The sequence below is a fragment of the Cyprinodon tularosa genome, unplaced genomic scaffold, assembly GCF_016077235.1.
Source record: "Cyprinodon tularosa strain WSP-4 unplaced genomic scaffold, ASM1607723v1 ctg301, whole genome shotgun sequence".
NCBI classification, from domain to species: Eukaryota; Metazoa; Chordata; class Actinopteri; order Cyprinodontiformes; family Cyprinodontidae; genus Cyprinodon; species Cyprinodon tularosa.
The window spans coordinates 104,233-120,865 of record NW_024039010.1 but is presented as its reverse complement, the minus strand read 5'-3'; the positions used below and the strand labels follow the sequence as shown (position 1 = coordinate 120,865).

Sequence of the window (16,633 nt, the reverse complement as noted above, 5' to 3'; positions counted from 1 at the left end):
CAATGCAATCAACTGGTTTTCCTTAGATAGAAAACTTTGTATCAATCTGACTGTATGATCTGGTTGAACTGTAAAGTGCCTTGAGATGACATGTGTTGTGAATTTGGCGCTATATAAATAAACTGAATTGAAATTGAAAAGAAAAAAACTAAATTTTTTCACATTTTTTGTGAAATTACTTTTTTATGTTAATATAAAAATAAAATAAAATCAGTATGACATTGTTGCAGTTCACAGTTGACAGCATTAGTAGGCCATACACTAGCTTTTCTGTCATGTCATCCCGTTCCAGTATTCTGGGTAATAAAATATGTTTATATAGTCCGAAAATATATCACACCAGCAAGCTTACATTAAGTTTCCAAATCCTGCAGTAAAAACAATTCGAGCGTGAAGTTAGAACAAATTTTCCTTCCGCCATATGCAAATGATGTGACTGTTAGCGTCCCACAAATAGTTCCGACCAATCAGCGCTTCCCAGATATAGTTCCGACCAATCAGCGGATCGCGATTACTACGCCACGACGTCAGTGAGGAGGCCGGCATGTAAACAAAGATGGCTGCGCCCGGTAAGCGGCGGCATGGATCGCATGATAAAGATGAAAATCCTGCTTGCTGCATGCACATATTAGATAATTGTATCGAAAATATCTGTGTTATAACTAGAGCTAGATGGGACACCTCAGAAAAATCGCAAAAGAGTGGATATCGCTGAAAGGGAGTGCAATGCCGTGTTGTCGATCGCACACACCTTGGTAGGGAGTACAATGAACTGGAAACACTGCCCTACTATCGTCCCTTTTGTTACAAACGGCTTAGAGACAAACGCCAGAAAAAGACAGCAACAAACACAACAATCAGCTGGTAACGGTGTGTGCATTCACATTATTGTTGAGATCTTCTGTAGCCTCCATAAAGCTGAATATAGGTCATCAATCATGCATTTTTTGTGCCATCATCATGATCATGGACCAGATTACGTACCTAGTGCATGTGGATTGGCCTAAAAAGACGGCAGGCAAGACATGTATGTAAATGTTGTGGGATTTTTTGAATCATTGTCAAAATCTTAGCCTGCCACACAAAGATTGTCCTTCTGATCATGCTGATACTGATCATTATTGACACAAATATATAAAGCGAAAAAGTGTAGGGTAGCAAATAAGACTACACTACAGTGAATGCTGCTGTTTTGCCTTTGAATTTGTAATGAAAAAGTGCATGGATCATAATGGCAAACAGTTTGTTTTGTTCTATAGTACAGCTTCAGTTAGTGAATGATTTAATCTTTGAGAATGATGGCTGAAAGCTATTCATTATTCCATCTTCAATTCAATCTTTACTGGGTATTTCTGTTTCCTTTCCAGATACTGCTGGTCCTTCTCCAAAGAGATTGCGTTCAAAAGATGACATACATGGCAATTCTACCTGAAATCTGTTTTATTTGCAACAGGATCATTTCATTACACGCCAGGGGAAAAGAGTGAAGGATAAGTTAGCTAAAGCAGAAACAGCAAATTGTGGTAGGTTTATATCTTATATTGTACTTGGTGTGCCATTCATTGTCGTGCTCTGCAGGCAGTGATATCTGCACCGTCACCAGATGGCCATGGTGGGAACATCCATGAAAAACAGCTTTCTATCAATCGGATGACCAATGATCCTGCTCCTAAAGAGGCGCTGAAACTTATAAGCTGTAAATGCAAAACAGGACAATGTGATACTAAATGTTCATGTAAATCTTCTAACCTTAAATGTACAGAGTTGTGTGGGTGCAAGAACTGTCAAAATGTTACCGGAGAAGAAGAAATTCTGTCTAGTGATGATAGCGATGATTGTACAATCTAGTCTAAAGATAATGAGACATTGTGACCATCATTGACATTCATAATGATGCCTTATTAGACATTGTAGAATTTATAAATATTTTCTTAATATTTAGTGCAGTGACCATGGTGAGGCTTGTGAAAACCACTTTTCTCAGTTACAATGTCAGAATGAGCAAGGCAGTATTGTTGGATCTTCTGTATTGATAAACCTGCTTGTAATTTTGTTTTATAATGCTGTACATAATTTGGATAATAGAGTATATGCAACATATTTGTTTTTGTTCATAATCTAAACCCGATATGTTATCAATATGAAAAATTAGATCCCGCTGTGTACTTGTTTAAATAGCACTGTGTTGGAAACGATGCTGCTTTAGATTTTGAAATAAAGATTTCTTCACAACAATTGCTCATATCCTCCTAATCTTTCATATTGGACATATGTGGGAATGTTCGTATCGATTGTGAAATTTGAAGTGTTTAGCTTTATTGAGATAATTGAAGTTAAAGATGCTATTGGAGTCCAAAAACTTCAGGAATTTTCCAAATAAGTTTGAACCACTGCTCCAATCCGGCCGATATTCTAAGGTTTGAATATTTGTAGGACCCTCTAAAGTTTGAAGCATGTGGCTTTATTACTTTTAGAGATAATTGGAGTCAAAGATGCTATTAGAGGCTAAAATGTCCTTTTTTCATGCATTACCCAACTTCAAATGACGATTACTCACCAACTGCAGGATGCCCGCTTGTGGAACTTTTTTTTCCAAAGAAGATGAACTATTTTACTTCATAAAAAACATAATAAAAAGTATTACCCAAGATGCTGGAACGGAACTCACTTTCTAGCCACTTTCTGAGAGCTAGCCTATGGCCTATAGATGGCGCCAAATGACAACAGAATGTAAACAAACCAACAGCCACACATTTTGTAGAAAAAAATATGTAATTTATTTTAAAAACAACCTAAACACACACACAATAGTAAAACCTGAAATCCCCCCCCCCCCCCAAAGTTAAAAAAAAAAAAAAAACTTTGAGGTGCATCAAGAAAAATAAATCAGCACCCATCACATACCCATAATTAAAACCACGCATGAAAGAAAATAGAAAAAGTGCTGCAGTAAAGCCTTTCAGTAATGCATACGCCGATTAGAATCTCGCTACAGAGATCTGGGGAAACTTATCCTAAAACACTTGAGAAACCTCCAGATGCCTGGAGTCGACATTTCAGTCACAGTCTTCGAACATTTCGTTTGCTTTCGGCACTTCCTGGTAGCAGGGTGTCCTTCTTACGACGCCCCGCTGACCGACTCCCACACTCTCTGGACCCATGGAAAGCACACAGACACGACATGCAGAACTGGAACCTGCAGTCACCTCTGCTGCACACACCCTCCCCTTTCACTGAGTGACACCTGGCAGGATGCTGACATCTTGGGCAGGGTTTGATGCACTCATCGCTAAAGAGTGTTTTTGCAACCTGGAAGAAAGTGAAAAACAAAAATTAAATTTGTGCCTTAGACTTCTGGAGGACATAGGGACCCCCATTTCATCATTCTATCTCTATTCACCCAGTCTGCAGAATCTGTTAGTTTAATCTCTAACGTTCTGCTCTCTCTGCTTTTTCTCATAGTAGCTTTGTCTCGTCTGTTCCTGTTTGGCTGCGACTCCATCCTGGAGAGAAATATCAGCTGTGCTGCTGCCATCAACTCCTTTGTTTATAGATGTTTATAGATCCTCCTTCTCACATATAAAGCCATAAATGGCCAAGCTCCATCTGATATCAGAGATATGATTGTTCCTTATGTTCCTAACAGAGCACTTCACTCTCAATCTGCAGGTTTACTAGTGGTTCCTAGAATTTCTAAAAATAGAATGGGAGGCAGATCTTTTAGTTATCAGGCTCCTCTCCTGTGGAACCAACTACTTTTAAGGCTAGACTTAAAACTTTCCTTTTTGATAACGCTTATAGTTAGAGTGACTCAGGTTATACTGAGATATCTCTATAGTTATGCTGCAATAGACTTAAACTGCAGGAGGACATAGGGACCCTTTTCATCATTCTCTCTCTATTCTCCTACCCTGCAGAATCTGTTAGTTTAATCTCTAAACACTATGCTCTCTCTCTGCTTTTCATCTGGTCTGTTCCTGTTTGGCTGTGACTCCATCCTGCAGAGAAATATCAGCTGTGCTGCTGCCATCAACACCTTTGTTTATAGATGCTGGAGATCGGCCTGTTTTTCAGTGTAGTCCTGTTTCTCTGACCGTGACTAGCTGGATGTGCTCTCTTCGTCCTCTGACATGGGAGCTGGCTCGGAGCTTGTCTGCCTGGCTGTGTGTTTCCTGGACGGGGCCGCCTGTTACAGCTGCTTTCTGTATCTCTGCTTCTGTCTCCTTGAACCCCAGTCGGCCTCGGCAGATGGCCGCTCACACTGAGCCTGGTTCTGTCTGTTAAAAGGGCGTTTTTCCTCCCCACTGTCACTACAAGCATGCTTAGTGTAAGGGATTGCATTCGAGTCAATGAATCGATGCAATCAACTGGTTTTCCTTAGGTAGAAAACTTTGAATCAATCTGACTGTATGCTCTGGTCGAACTGTAAGGTGCCTTGAGATGACATGTGTTGTGAATTGGAGGTATAGAAATAAACTGAATTGCAATACTTTCAACTTACCTCCAGAAATTTTTCATGCTTGCTGCTGCCGCCTGTGCTTAAAGTGCTGTTTGCTGACTGCTGGGTGCTGGAGCTGTTGGTTCTGGACCGGGCCTGAATCCTCTTTAAGGCGGACCTCTTTAGCAGAGTTGATCTGGTCTCTCCCTCTGAGATGTGGAAGACACTCACACTATGCTGTGACACCAAAAATACCATTAAATATCTCATTGTTTTACTGCTTTGATCTTGTGAAGCATCAAGTATCTCTTTTAAATCAGGGAAACATCAACTCTCAAAGTTTGTTGGTAAACCCCCTGTCACACCTTGACGATTTAGATCTGACAAAAATGCAGGCATACGTTGGATGAGTTATGGGTACGTTATGTATGTTGTGCAAGTTATTAGCATGCAGAAGCATGTTGGCACACGTAGACATAATTATGCCAGCGTATGCCATAAGTAACAGGTAAGTTATCTGATCATTGACATATTAGGGTTGTCACGATACTAAACTTTTCAACTCAATACCAATACTAAGTAAAATATTCAATACTCGATGTCATTTTCGATAGAATAAAAACAAATACTCCAAAATTCAACAGATTTTTTCATTAATAAACAAAATACAATAAATAGATAAAAACAATAAACAATATTTTGAGGTTGTATGCTGTGCACAGTATTAAGCAAGCTTGATAAAAAAAACTTACAAAATTAAAATTAAGTGTTCCTTCCTTGGCTATGCTTTGCACACATAACAATGACACTAGCCAAACCAGTTAAAAAACAAAAATAATTCTCAGCAGCTGCACCTCTTACAAAAAAAAAGTCTGAAACCGAAAAGTGCGTAGAATTATTAAATCACACAGTGTCCAGAAAGTGCATTTTCCTCTAATCTGCGCATCAGATGAATGACTGTTTAGGTGCCACTGGTGGTAGCACTGTATCAATACGTTTGAAAATGAGTATTGTATCCGGATACAACGTTTCAGGTAGAGATGTCCCGATCCAGGTTTTTGCACTTCCGATCCGATACCGATATTGTTTTTGGACTTCCGATCCGATACCGATACTGGCCGATACCAGCCTATCCGAGCATGTATTTAAGTTTAAGTTAAAGTATTTAGCCTTAGTTGTAAGACTCATGTTGAAAAGGGTTTTAGTACTCTTGATAACATCTAGCCAGCTAAATAAGGTGAGATTGAATAAAACACAATGATTGGTAACAACAAACTTACCTGTTTATTAAGAGATAAACACAAACTCGACAAAATTATGAATAGCAATCTGAAATTGCACAGTGAGCAGTAAAACCGTAAACAGTTAAAGGTGCAAGTATTACTGTAAGTTTTAATAAAAATGCAAAACAGGGGAACACTGGCGCAAAATAGTGGAATGGATCGTTTCAATCGGCGAAACTGGAAAATACGCACCAGATTTTTTTTTAAAAACTGGATCGGCAGTCTGGATCGGCATTTTACATGCTATGCCCATTCGCATTTTTTTTGCCAATATCGGCGTCCCGATCCGATCCACGTATCGGATCGGGACAAGCCTAGTTTCAGTATCGATACTTTTTTGAGTATCGATACTTTTGACAACCCTATGACATATGTTAAGTGTAAGTTACTTAGCCTGATAAACCAGACTAAATGTATTTAGTCTGGTCCCAATGAATGAGACGTCAGGAGTCTGGGCTGTCTGTGCCTATTGGCAAACGCTCTGACCAATGAGCGCTACTGACTGACGTAGTAAGCGCGACAGGAAGCTGGTGGGGAAGTGTAAACAAACAGCCTGTCGGGAAGACGGTGAATACGCCCTTCTTAAAAGAAGGAGTGTAGAACCTCTTCCTGCTCACGTTTCAACAAAAAACCCCAAGTCTAATCCTTCCAAAACTAAATCCAAAGCCCAGTCAAAAATTGCCATCAGAGCCACCAGTAGGCTACTTTGCACACAACTATGCAGAGAGACGGCCGCTGCAGACAGGCTGCAGTTAGCCCTGGATGCCGTTAGCCTTAGAGGTCCACTGGTTGCCGCGGTCCTCTCAACTTTTGAAATTGTTTTTTTAAATTATGCATTAAAATCAGTAAATAGACTATATACTGTCGCTCTAAAGCAGGGGTCTTCAACAGGGGGTCCGCGACCCCTGGGGGTCCACAGAGGTACTGCATGGGGGTTGCCAAAGTTTTGGTTGATTAGACTTTGTTTTATATTCCCCTCGGCAATTTTTTTCTTCTAATTGAAATGTCTTTAAATCCACATTAACATGATTTCAACACACTGTAGTAAACAGATAAATGGAGGCAGAAGATGTCTTTCAGTCATCAATGCTCACATTCAGCGACACACAGGAGCTTTTTCAAGCTGGGCACCGTTTCATTCACAACACCTGTCCCATCAACCAGGAATCAGAATCAGAAATACTTTAATAATCCCAGGGAGAAACTACTTTAGTTACATTACCCCATCTGTAATAGAGTGACTATAGGACCAGTTTCATAGAACAGTTTCATACAATATATATAATTGGGGGTCCCTGCTTAATCTCGCCATCAGTTGGGGGTCCTTGGCCTGGAAAACGTTGAAGACCCCTGCTCTAAAGTATAGTAGTCTCGCCTCAAATGATCTTAAAATGTACTTTTATTGAACAACAGCAACAGAAAAGAGAACGTTTAATTTTCAATGGAGCGTTCCATTGAAACCTGCTGCTGTTGCAGTGCATGCTACTGTTCAATAGCTGTTGACATCTTCCTGGTTGTGCTTTCTCCAGTGTCGTGCAGCTTTGTCGTCACGCCCTCAACACCCCCCCAGTTCTAGGGCCTGGGTCATTGATCGAAACTAGACCACTCGCAGGCAAAAATGGGCTATACGTTACTCATAAGTCGTAGCATCTAGCTTATCCAACATATTGAACTGAACATATTTCTTACTTCCAACTACTGTATAATGGCGTATTCGCAGCATTTTGGTATAAAGGGGGAGTGAGAGAGATGGTGAGTGTAAAGGATCCTCCCTGCGTTGACGCCCACTACCAACAAACTTCCTAGCAGACATGACGCCGAATCTGCTGTCACTGCAAACCTTTTTTCTTTATTCTTTTTTTGGCGGGCAGTAAAGAGCAGCCAGGTTAATACCGCCACCAAAGACATCTCTTTATATAGAGCGGGTGAATCACAGCTTTAACTGATGCTTCGTACTGCTCAAACATTACGCTGTCGTGCATTATGCCTAAATTAGGCTGTCGGACAAAAGCTCGGGACTCCTTATGACTACTCTATACGCCAAAAATCGAAAAAGTAGAAAGTTCAGAGTATGCCAGCATTTTAGGAGATTCTGGGAGGTTGGGCATATGCTGGCTAAATCGGCAAGTTGTGGCAGGACCCTAAGAATGACATAAAAACACCTGTGATTAGTATGAAGCCAAATAAACCAAACTACCTCAAGAGCTTCCTCCAGTTCCCTCATGTAGATCATTCTCCTTAGACTAGCTTGGTGGTCCTGATGGATGATTTCATTCCAACTTTTGCAAACTAGCCCACATCTGTCAAAATAAGAAAAAAAAAAGAACAAATGTTACACATTTCTACACAGGCCCTGCTCAAAAACCAGAATATGTTCTAAAAAACAAGTTTAACATGGGTCAGGCTTAAATATTTTAAGCCTTCATTTCTTGTAATTTTGCTCTAAAAATTATGAAAACCTGAAGTACTCAAAAAATAAATAAATAATTAATAGAAATAATAAATGCAAATATAGTTTATAAAGAGAACTACCAGGCTTCCTTTTGCAGGAGGTACTGCACCAATGCGCCGTGGGACAGAGAGGTTTAGGTTGTGGCTGGAGGTGTGTGGATCGATCCTGCTGGTATTTATATTGAACAAAACTCCTGTGAGAAGATCGATAAGTCTTTCCTTCTTCCTCCAGACGCACCGACTGCAGTTGCAGCATCAGCAACCAAACAAGCAGCATTTGCTTTTTCTTAAGATTTTGCTTTAAATTGCTTTTCAACTTTGTTTTGTTAATGTTCCCTTGTTTTAGTCCGATAATTGAAAATCCCTAAAACGCCAATCAACATTTTCATGATTATTAAAAATAAAACCGTATCGATACTGACACTGCTTTAACTTGGTTTTGGATTGTACAAAAGTTCGATATGAAATGTAACGACTTTAAGGGATTTAAACTAAGAAGTAAATCTTTTCCAGTTTTCCGCTTGTAGACCCACTTATTTCCTCGGCAACCATAATGACAAAAAAAACCAACCTGTTTTTACTCAGTGTTTGATGGACTTGCACAGCTTTGAAACATCAACACCAGACGCCCCTTAACAACCAACTTAGTGCTGCAAACAAGAACCACAAACGGTTAAAGTAGGAAAGTTTAACAGCCGCTCAATTCAGAAGTCTGTGTCATCATGTTGCATTAGGAGGGCGGAAGACTGAGTTTCTGGGGATAAATGGAACTAGGGCTGGGCAATTAGTTGCATTTGCTATATAGTCACATTTCGAATCCCAGAGGCACAGTTTTTAAATCACAATACATTTAACAAAGAGTAAGACACTAAATCTCTCTCCAGGTCTTTAGGTGGCAGGAATACGATTGAAGTGGGTATGCACTAGGGGTGGAACGGTTCACAAAATCCACAGTTCGGTTCACGGTTTCGTGGTCACGGTTTTCGGTTCGGTATATGTTGATTGTTACACCGAATCCCATAAAAAACAATGAAAAAATTCAATTGTAATTATTTTTAATGATCTGCGGAAACCATGGATCATTTCCGCATGTTTTGCTGCTTTGAATTTAATTATCTCACGCATGCTCTCTACGATCTCCAAGGAATTCAGAGCAGACGGGAGCCACAGTGGAGGCTGTAGGCTTTGCTCTGTGCGGGCGGTCTGGAGCGCAGCGGGGCGGAGCGCTGAAGGAGTATGTGGGATTTCGGGGTTAGCATGACATGTTGGTCATGTTGCTGTTAGCATAAACAAAACGTGTTGCACAATGCTGGCACACTGTTGCACTTTTATCCACAACTGTCTTTCCACCGTCATCGTAGGTCACTCTAAATGCAAAGTGGTCCCATACAGCAGACCTATAAAGTGCTGCTGGCACGTCTTCCAACTCCTGTTCTTTCCCACTCGCCATACCCACACAATTCTTCACAACAACTGATTTATTTCTGCTACACCCGGCTACGTTGCTTCGCTTCTTCTTCTTGTTTACTACTGGTAGTTGGCTTTGGTCGCAGTACCGCCACCTTCTGCTCTGGAGTGTAAATGCTTCGCCTATGAGAAAATGGAGCAGTGCATGAACTGAACGCAACACACGCGAATCGAACCGAGACAGTCGAACTGAACGGTTCGGACGGTTTTCATAAACCGTTCCATCCCTAGTATGCACCGCACACAGAGTTGCAGCTAGCGCCTAGACCAGGGATGTCAAACTGGTTCCAGAAAGGGCCGTGTGGCTGCAGGTTTTCTTTCCAACCAAGCTATGGCACACCAGACTCCATTCATCTCATCAAGTGAGTCCAGTCTTAACATGATGCCTTGATGAGATGAATTGAGTCTGGTGTGCCATACCTTGGTTGAAAAGAAAACCTGCAGCCACACGGTCCTTTCTGGAACCTGTTTGACACCTTTGGCCTAGATTAATGCATTTGTGAAAAAGTCCTGCAACACTGGACTCTGGACAAGGGGGCTTTCAAGGTTATGGGAAAACTGAAACCCTGGAGTAGCAGAGCCCTATTTACACCACCCTCTAAAAACTGATCCGTGACAAGCTCTGCTACCCAACACGTTCACACACCACGCTGGCACGGTTCCTCGCCTCCTAACCAGATCTAAAGTATTACTGCTCTCTAGAGGTAAACAAGCAAACCAACATGGTGGTGCCCCTAACATTCAGGAAGTTTGCGGAGAGTCTGACTAAGAATGCAGCCTTTGGTGAATTTACTTGACAGAGTCTGGTTTTGAGAAGTGGATACGACAAATGATAGTCTAATCAGGTCTTACAGAACCAGGAAACAACGAAAGACGCTGAGGCTCAACACACTGCTAAGCAGAATCATTACTGGAAATCGTGTGGCACGGTAGGGAAGCCAGTATTTTAATTATTGTATGAAATTTCATGATTACGGAGGCTGATTGTAAGGAGATTACGCGATCTGCTCATGCGCTCTGTTATATGAGAACCGAACTGAACCGCGCCGAGCCTCACTGATGAACTAGTACCATGTTCGGTTGTGTCTGGTACGGTCGGGTTCAGTTCTGCGTACCGTTTACACTCAGCAGCTACCTCTGTTACCGTGCTCGGACCGATCTCGGTACGGTTCCATTGGGGTGGTGTAAATGGGGCTATTGACATGGTTGTGCTTAGTCCAAAGGATTATCGGAATGAAGGCTTCAAATGATTGCAATTTTGATTTTTGGCAAAATCGTTCAGCCTTATTTGCGCACCAGTATATTCTCTTCTTCAAATGATCATGGAAACAAACCAACAGTGTTCAAGGTGAAAACGGTGACATAATAAAGATTGAAAATGATTGGTTTTATAACAAAAAAGCAACACTGAAAATGTTACATTCATTATGAATCTAAGCTTTTTAACAAAGTGAATCAAAATGGCATCTGATGAGTTTGTGTTAATTAAGTGACAATAACAAACACACATCACCTGTAGAGACACTCAGGGTTCAGCTTGCTGAAAATATTCCCCAGGATGTGCCTGAGGTTCCTCTTCTTCAGCTCTGTGAGGATATCCAGCTCCCCCAGGCCCATCTTCCTGCCAATCATCCCCGCTAAAGGCATGGTGGTCCTGAACATCACTGGAGTCTCAACAAGTGCTGCTGTGAGCTTCAGCTCTTCCCTCAGACTTGGACTTTGACCAGATCTCTGGACCCTCTGCTGACAGATAGCATGGACTAGCTGCAAGGCCGGAGTCAGAGACAGGTCAGCTGGGGACATCCTGAGGGGAGTCATGGCTGGAAGAGCAGGGTCTGCACACTGAGGTGATGCTTTCTCAAGCTTGGATGAAGAGGCACTTAATGGGGTGTTGGAGTCGTTTTTTGCAAAAATCAGGCTGTTAAAACATCTATCAGACATTTTGCTGCAGGGCGTAACTTCTGCAAAAACGTCATCATTAGAATGGCTGCTATTCTTAGGGCGTTCTTCATGTCGCCGGTTTCCTGAGTCATCCTCAGACTGAGATCCGCCTTCTTTAAGGGTAGAAAGCCGATGGTGACGCTGCAAACGGGAGGGTCTCTTTGCATTCAGATTTGGGGTTCCATTGATTCCTTTGGAGGCGGAGCCAAGAAGCTCCTGGAACGAGCCGTCGTGGTCCACTGAAGAATCTTGAGATTTGTCAAGCGTTAAGGAGCTGAAACCACTGTCCTCACAGACAGACCTGTGCCGAGGTTAGAAGGAGGGCAACGTTAGCATGGTTTCAGTAAACAAAAAAGAAAAGAAAAAAAGAACCTACCTGATGTCTTTAGGGGTTTGAGTAAACAATGGCGTGTAGATGAGACTGCCGCTGTCATCATTTTCACTGTTCAATGGGGATTGAAGGTTTTCGTTGGTTAACACGGGGAACAATTTGTCACGACGTGGAGTTTCTGCATCAAGCGGGTTCAAGGAAATGCTTCCCCCGAAATCTGCTTCCGTGACGACGCCTCCCTCGAAGGAGAACATGCAGGTGTCGGGTTTGCCGTCTTCACGGGTGGAGGTCCTCATCTGCGAGAAGAGGAGCCGCCGTTTCCTGCCGGACATCGCCGCGTCGGGACCCATGTTTGAACCGCCCGTGGCCCCGTCGGTTGTTAGATCCAGAGAGTTAAATGATGCACTGAGCCAGTGTTCAGGTCTCTTACTCAAACAGGACTCTGCGTTCGAGGGGAATGTTGGTCCCGTCCCATCAGTTTTCACCAAGGCGGGTTTGCTTGTTAGAAGCTTGTGGCGCAGTGAAGGTCCCCTTCTGTTTAGCTTAGGCGTTTCACACCAGCTCCCTACTGATGCTGCTTCTCTGTTGTCTCTGCCCAAAACCCTAACCGGTCCTCTGCTCTGCTCCTTAGGGGTGACATGAAGCCGTAGGTTCTCTTTAGGAGTTTCGCAGATTTCTGATGGAGACAGAGACCCAGAGATGTCCCCCCCGCTGATGCTCTGTGGGCTCTGGAACCAACCCGAGTATCCGCTGTCAGAGCAGTCCTCATAGCAGTGCTGGCCTTTGTAGCTCTGTAGGTTGACATTTGATTTAGGAGTGCACTGCATTGCTCTGCTCATGTGGGCCCTTGGTTCACGGCACAAAGACTTCCAAGAGAAGAAAGCTCGTCTAGTGACCTGGAGATGAAAAATTACACTGCTTGAACCAAATGCTTAAACGTTTATGCACATTTTGGTGGGAAAGTCAACACTGTAGTTGACAATATAATACACAAATATTCATGTACGAGGGGCAATTAAAGGAGGCGTGTAGATCATACATAAAACAAAGGCTGGCTAATGTCAGCACCCTTCTGCAAAAAAAAAAAAAAAATATATATATATATATATTTTTAAATCAGACAGGAGAAACAAAGTGACGCTCCCCTTGTGGTTTTTTTCTGGTTTGAACATAGAGTCTTGCTTTCAGACCCAGGATTGTCCAGCAGGTTTTAACTTTGGTTTTAACAAGTTTAAATATAAATTAAACATCTCTGGGTGATGAAACTTTTATTATAGCATTGAATACTTAATTGAACCATAAAACATCCTATTAAATAATTAAATGCACTATTCCATTGTGAAATCTACAATAAAATATTTAGATGAGCCAATACATAAATATACCTTTATAAATTAAAACAAATACTAAGAAATCATTACATTTTAAATAATTCTATTCAAATATACATTTCATCCTGGCTTTCTGATTCATTGAATTTTCTGTGTATGAATATCATTATAAGATAATTTGGATTTTTTTCCCAGTCATAGTCATTCCAGTCGTCCTTTTCAATTCAATTCTATTCAGTTTATTCCTATAGCGCCAATTCACAACACAAGGCACTTTACAGTTCACCAGTTCATCCAGTCAAATTGATTCAAAGTTTTCTATCTAAGGAAAACCAGCTGATTGCATCGACTCATTGACTCGAAGGCAATCCCTCACACTAAGCATGCTTGTAGCGACAGTGGAGAGGAAAACTCCCTTTTAACAGGAAGAAACCTCCAGCAGAACCAGGCTCAGTGTGAGCGGCCATCTGCCGAGGCCGACTGGGGTTCAAGGAGACAGAAGCAGAGACACAAAAAGCAACCGTAAGAGGCGGCCCAGCCAGGCAGATGAGCTCCAAGCCGACCCCCCTGCCAGAGGATGAAGAGAGCACATCTAGCCAGTCACGGTCAGAGAAACAGGACCACACTGGAAAACAGGCCAATCTCCAGCATCTATAAACAAAGGTGTTGATGGCAGCAGCACAGCGGATGTTTCTCTGCAGGATGGCGTCACAGCCAAACAGGAACTTTTCAATTTACATGTTTTCAAAACAAAAATAAGACTTAGTTGGGTCTCTGTATAAAACCTCAAACTAAATGGGCTATTTCTGACATTTTGAATTGAAAAAGCTTCCTGGATGGGAAGCGAAAGGTCTTCAAACTTGGAATAAACTCCAGCGGATTTTTTTTTAAATTATTATTACTTTTTTGGAATCTCCCAAAAATACAATCCTTCCAAAGCTTAGACATTTTGTCACTTTTTCTTCTTAGAGTTATTCTCGTAACTGATAAACTACCCCACTATGCAATAATATGATGAGATCATAAAATTGGATGATCTGGTGAACTGCAAAGTGCCTTGAGACGAAATGTGTTGTGAATTGGCCCTATATAAATAAACTGAACTGAATGCCATCTGTAAAGATTAACTGTGTCATATTTTTATTATTTTTGAGAAAAATGCTTGTTTCACAAGCTTGAGTTTCATTGATCCTTAAAACTAAGGTCACATCCTAGATCAGGGGTCCTCAACATTTTCCAGGCCAAGGACCCCAAAACTGATGGCAAGATGGAGCGGGGACCCCCTTATTATATATGTTATGAAATTGTATTCTATCAAACTGGTCCTATAGTCACTCTATTACAGATGGAGTAATGTAATGAGAGTAATTTCTCTCTGGTATTATTAAAGTATTTCTGATTCTGATTCCTGGTTGATGGGACAGGTGTTGTGAATGAAATGGTGCCCAGCTTGAAAGAGCTCCTGTATGTCGCTGAATGTGTGCATTGATGAGTGAAAGACATCTTCTGCCTCCATTTATCTGTTTACTACAGTGTGTTGAATTCATGTTAATGTGGATTTAAAGACATCCAATTAGTGGAAAAAATTGCAGGGGGGAATATAAAAAACAAATTCTAATTAACCAAAACTTTCGCGACCCCATGCAGTACCTCTGTGCACCCCTAGGGGTCGCAGACCCCCTGTTTAAGACCTCCATCCTAGAGCAAATGATTTAAATCAAGGTAATTTTTGAAAGAGATGTGCCAGTTGTCACATTTTACAATGAAATAAAAAAAAGAAATGGGCGATTATATTTTGAGGCCATATATATCATTCAGCCCTTGCGTCTGAACATTACGCTAATGAATTGATTTAAACTTATCTTCAGCCATCAGGTTCAGTGGGCAGGATTCGGACAGCTACCACGGAGATGCTGACGTCTGATTGGCTGTTTCACACACACACAGAAAGGACATTTCCTTCCTAGTTTCCAGTGACTCTCATTAACATTTTGGCGAAAAATGTTGCAGGCGGAACTTCAAACTTTCTGCATTTTATTCACCACAAACTTCAACCAGCCTTTATCTGCCTACTTTGGTCTGAAACATCTAATAAGCTCACTGCCACAGACTCCAGACTAGGGCTGCAACTAACCATTATTTTGCAAATCAATTAGTCTGTTGATAATTTATTCCATTAATTGCTTAATATTAGAATAGCCAAAGGTTCCTTAAGTTTCTTTAAGTAATTTCCCTCAGGGATTATTAAAGTATGCCTGATTCTGAAAGAAGATTTTTTAGGAATTTAAACCAGGTGAATCTAAAACATTTTCACACAAAGATTTCTGGATAAATCATTGACAGATGAAAAAGTTTTGTTTTTTATCTGAAATGCAAAATATGTATATAATTTTTTTTACAATGTTGGTACCGTTCCTGTTCTAAGTGGGTCACTCTGTAATGATTTAATGATTAATTGATTACTTAATTAGTTGACAATTATTTCAATAATTGATCAATCACAACTAATCTACACTGGTGAAAAATGAAGAAATAAGGCAACTTTTTAGGTGCCTGAGGGGTCCCCGGTGATGCCATTTCATTAATGGAGGAGCAGAAGGTCATTAAAACAAGAGAGCTAGTCTCTAAAACAGACATGGCTACAGCTTGATGCTAACATGTTTGTTAGCTGTCATAATTCTGACTTTTTTTCCATATTAAAGTGAAATAATATTTAAAAATCAGTTATCAGGATAAATGGCACTTCTCTTCATTCTTACGGTATTTAATTTTGTTCCCTTTAACTTTCCACAATAATTAAGTTCTGATGTATGAAATTAAGATTTTTGTTTTTTAAATACAGATTACTCTTCTCTTCTCATCAATGTACCGGTAAGGAAAATACTATTTACTTATCGCTCACCACCAAGGGCCCAGCTGAGCTGGTTCATCACCAAGGGCCCAGCTGGCTGTTGCTATGAGCTGGGGATTTAAAGCCCCGTGCTCCAGTGCCTCTACATACAAAACTATAACCGAATTATCTTCTCTTTTTGGCTTGTTTTACGATTTATATTGGTAATTAAAAAGAAACTTTTATTTATTTATTTATTTATTTATTTTAAGTAACGCTTTCATGGCCCTTCAGGTGCGGCAGACTCTAAGACCAATTAGCATGGCCGGAAAACCCACCTGGGTAAAGTTAGCCCAAACAAAGGGTGAACCAATGAAACATGTGTTAATAAAGCTAAAAACACCTTTAAAATGTACAGAAACTTACTCTGTCAGATCGTTTAACTCCTACAAAGGGCCGCACACTCAGGTTCAGCTCCAGGCCCCGGCTTCCAGCCTTCCTTTCCGCTGCATGTTCATCCTCGCAGCCTCAGCTCCCGCTTTCAAATTTGGAGCCTTCTGT

General features: G+C 41.1%; 1 protein-coding gene across 1 annotated transcript; it reads right to left on the bottom strand.

The window, feature by feature from the left end:
* Positions 1-2,869: 2,869 nt before the first annotated feature.
* On the bottom strand, positions 2,870-16,633 carry fbxo43 (F-box protein 43). Its single transcript, XM_038291844.1, has 6 exons — positions 16,499-16,633; positions 11,957-12,807; positions 11,153-11,881; positions 7,919-8,021; positions 4,502-4,675; positions 2,870-3,309 (listed from the first exon to the last, which is right to left on the bottom strand). Exons 2-6 carry the CDS (start codon positions 12,748-12,750, stop codon positions 3,061-3,063), a joined length of 2,049 nt encoding a protein of 682 aa, XP_038147772.1. The 5' UTR covers positions 12,751-12,807; positions 16,499-16,633; the 3' UTR covers positions 2,870-3,060.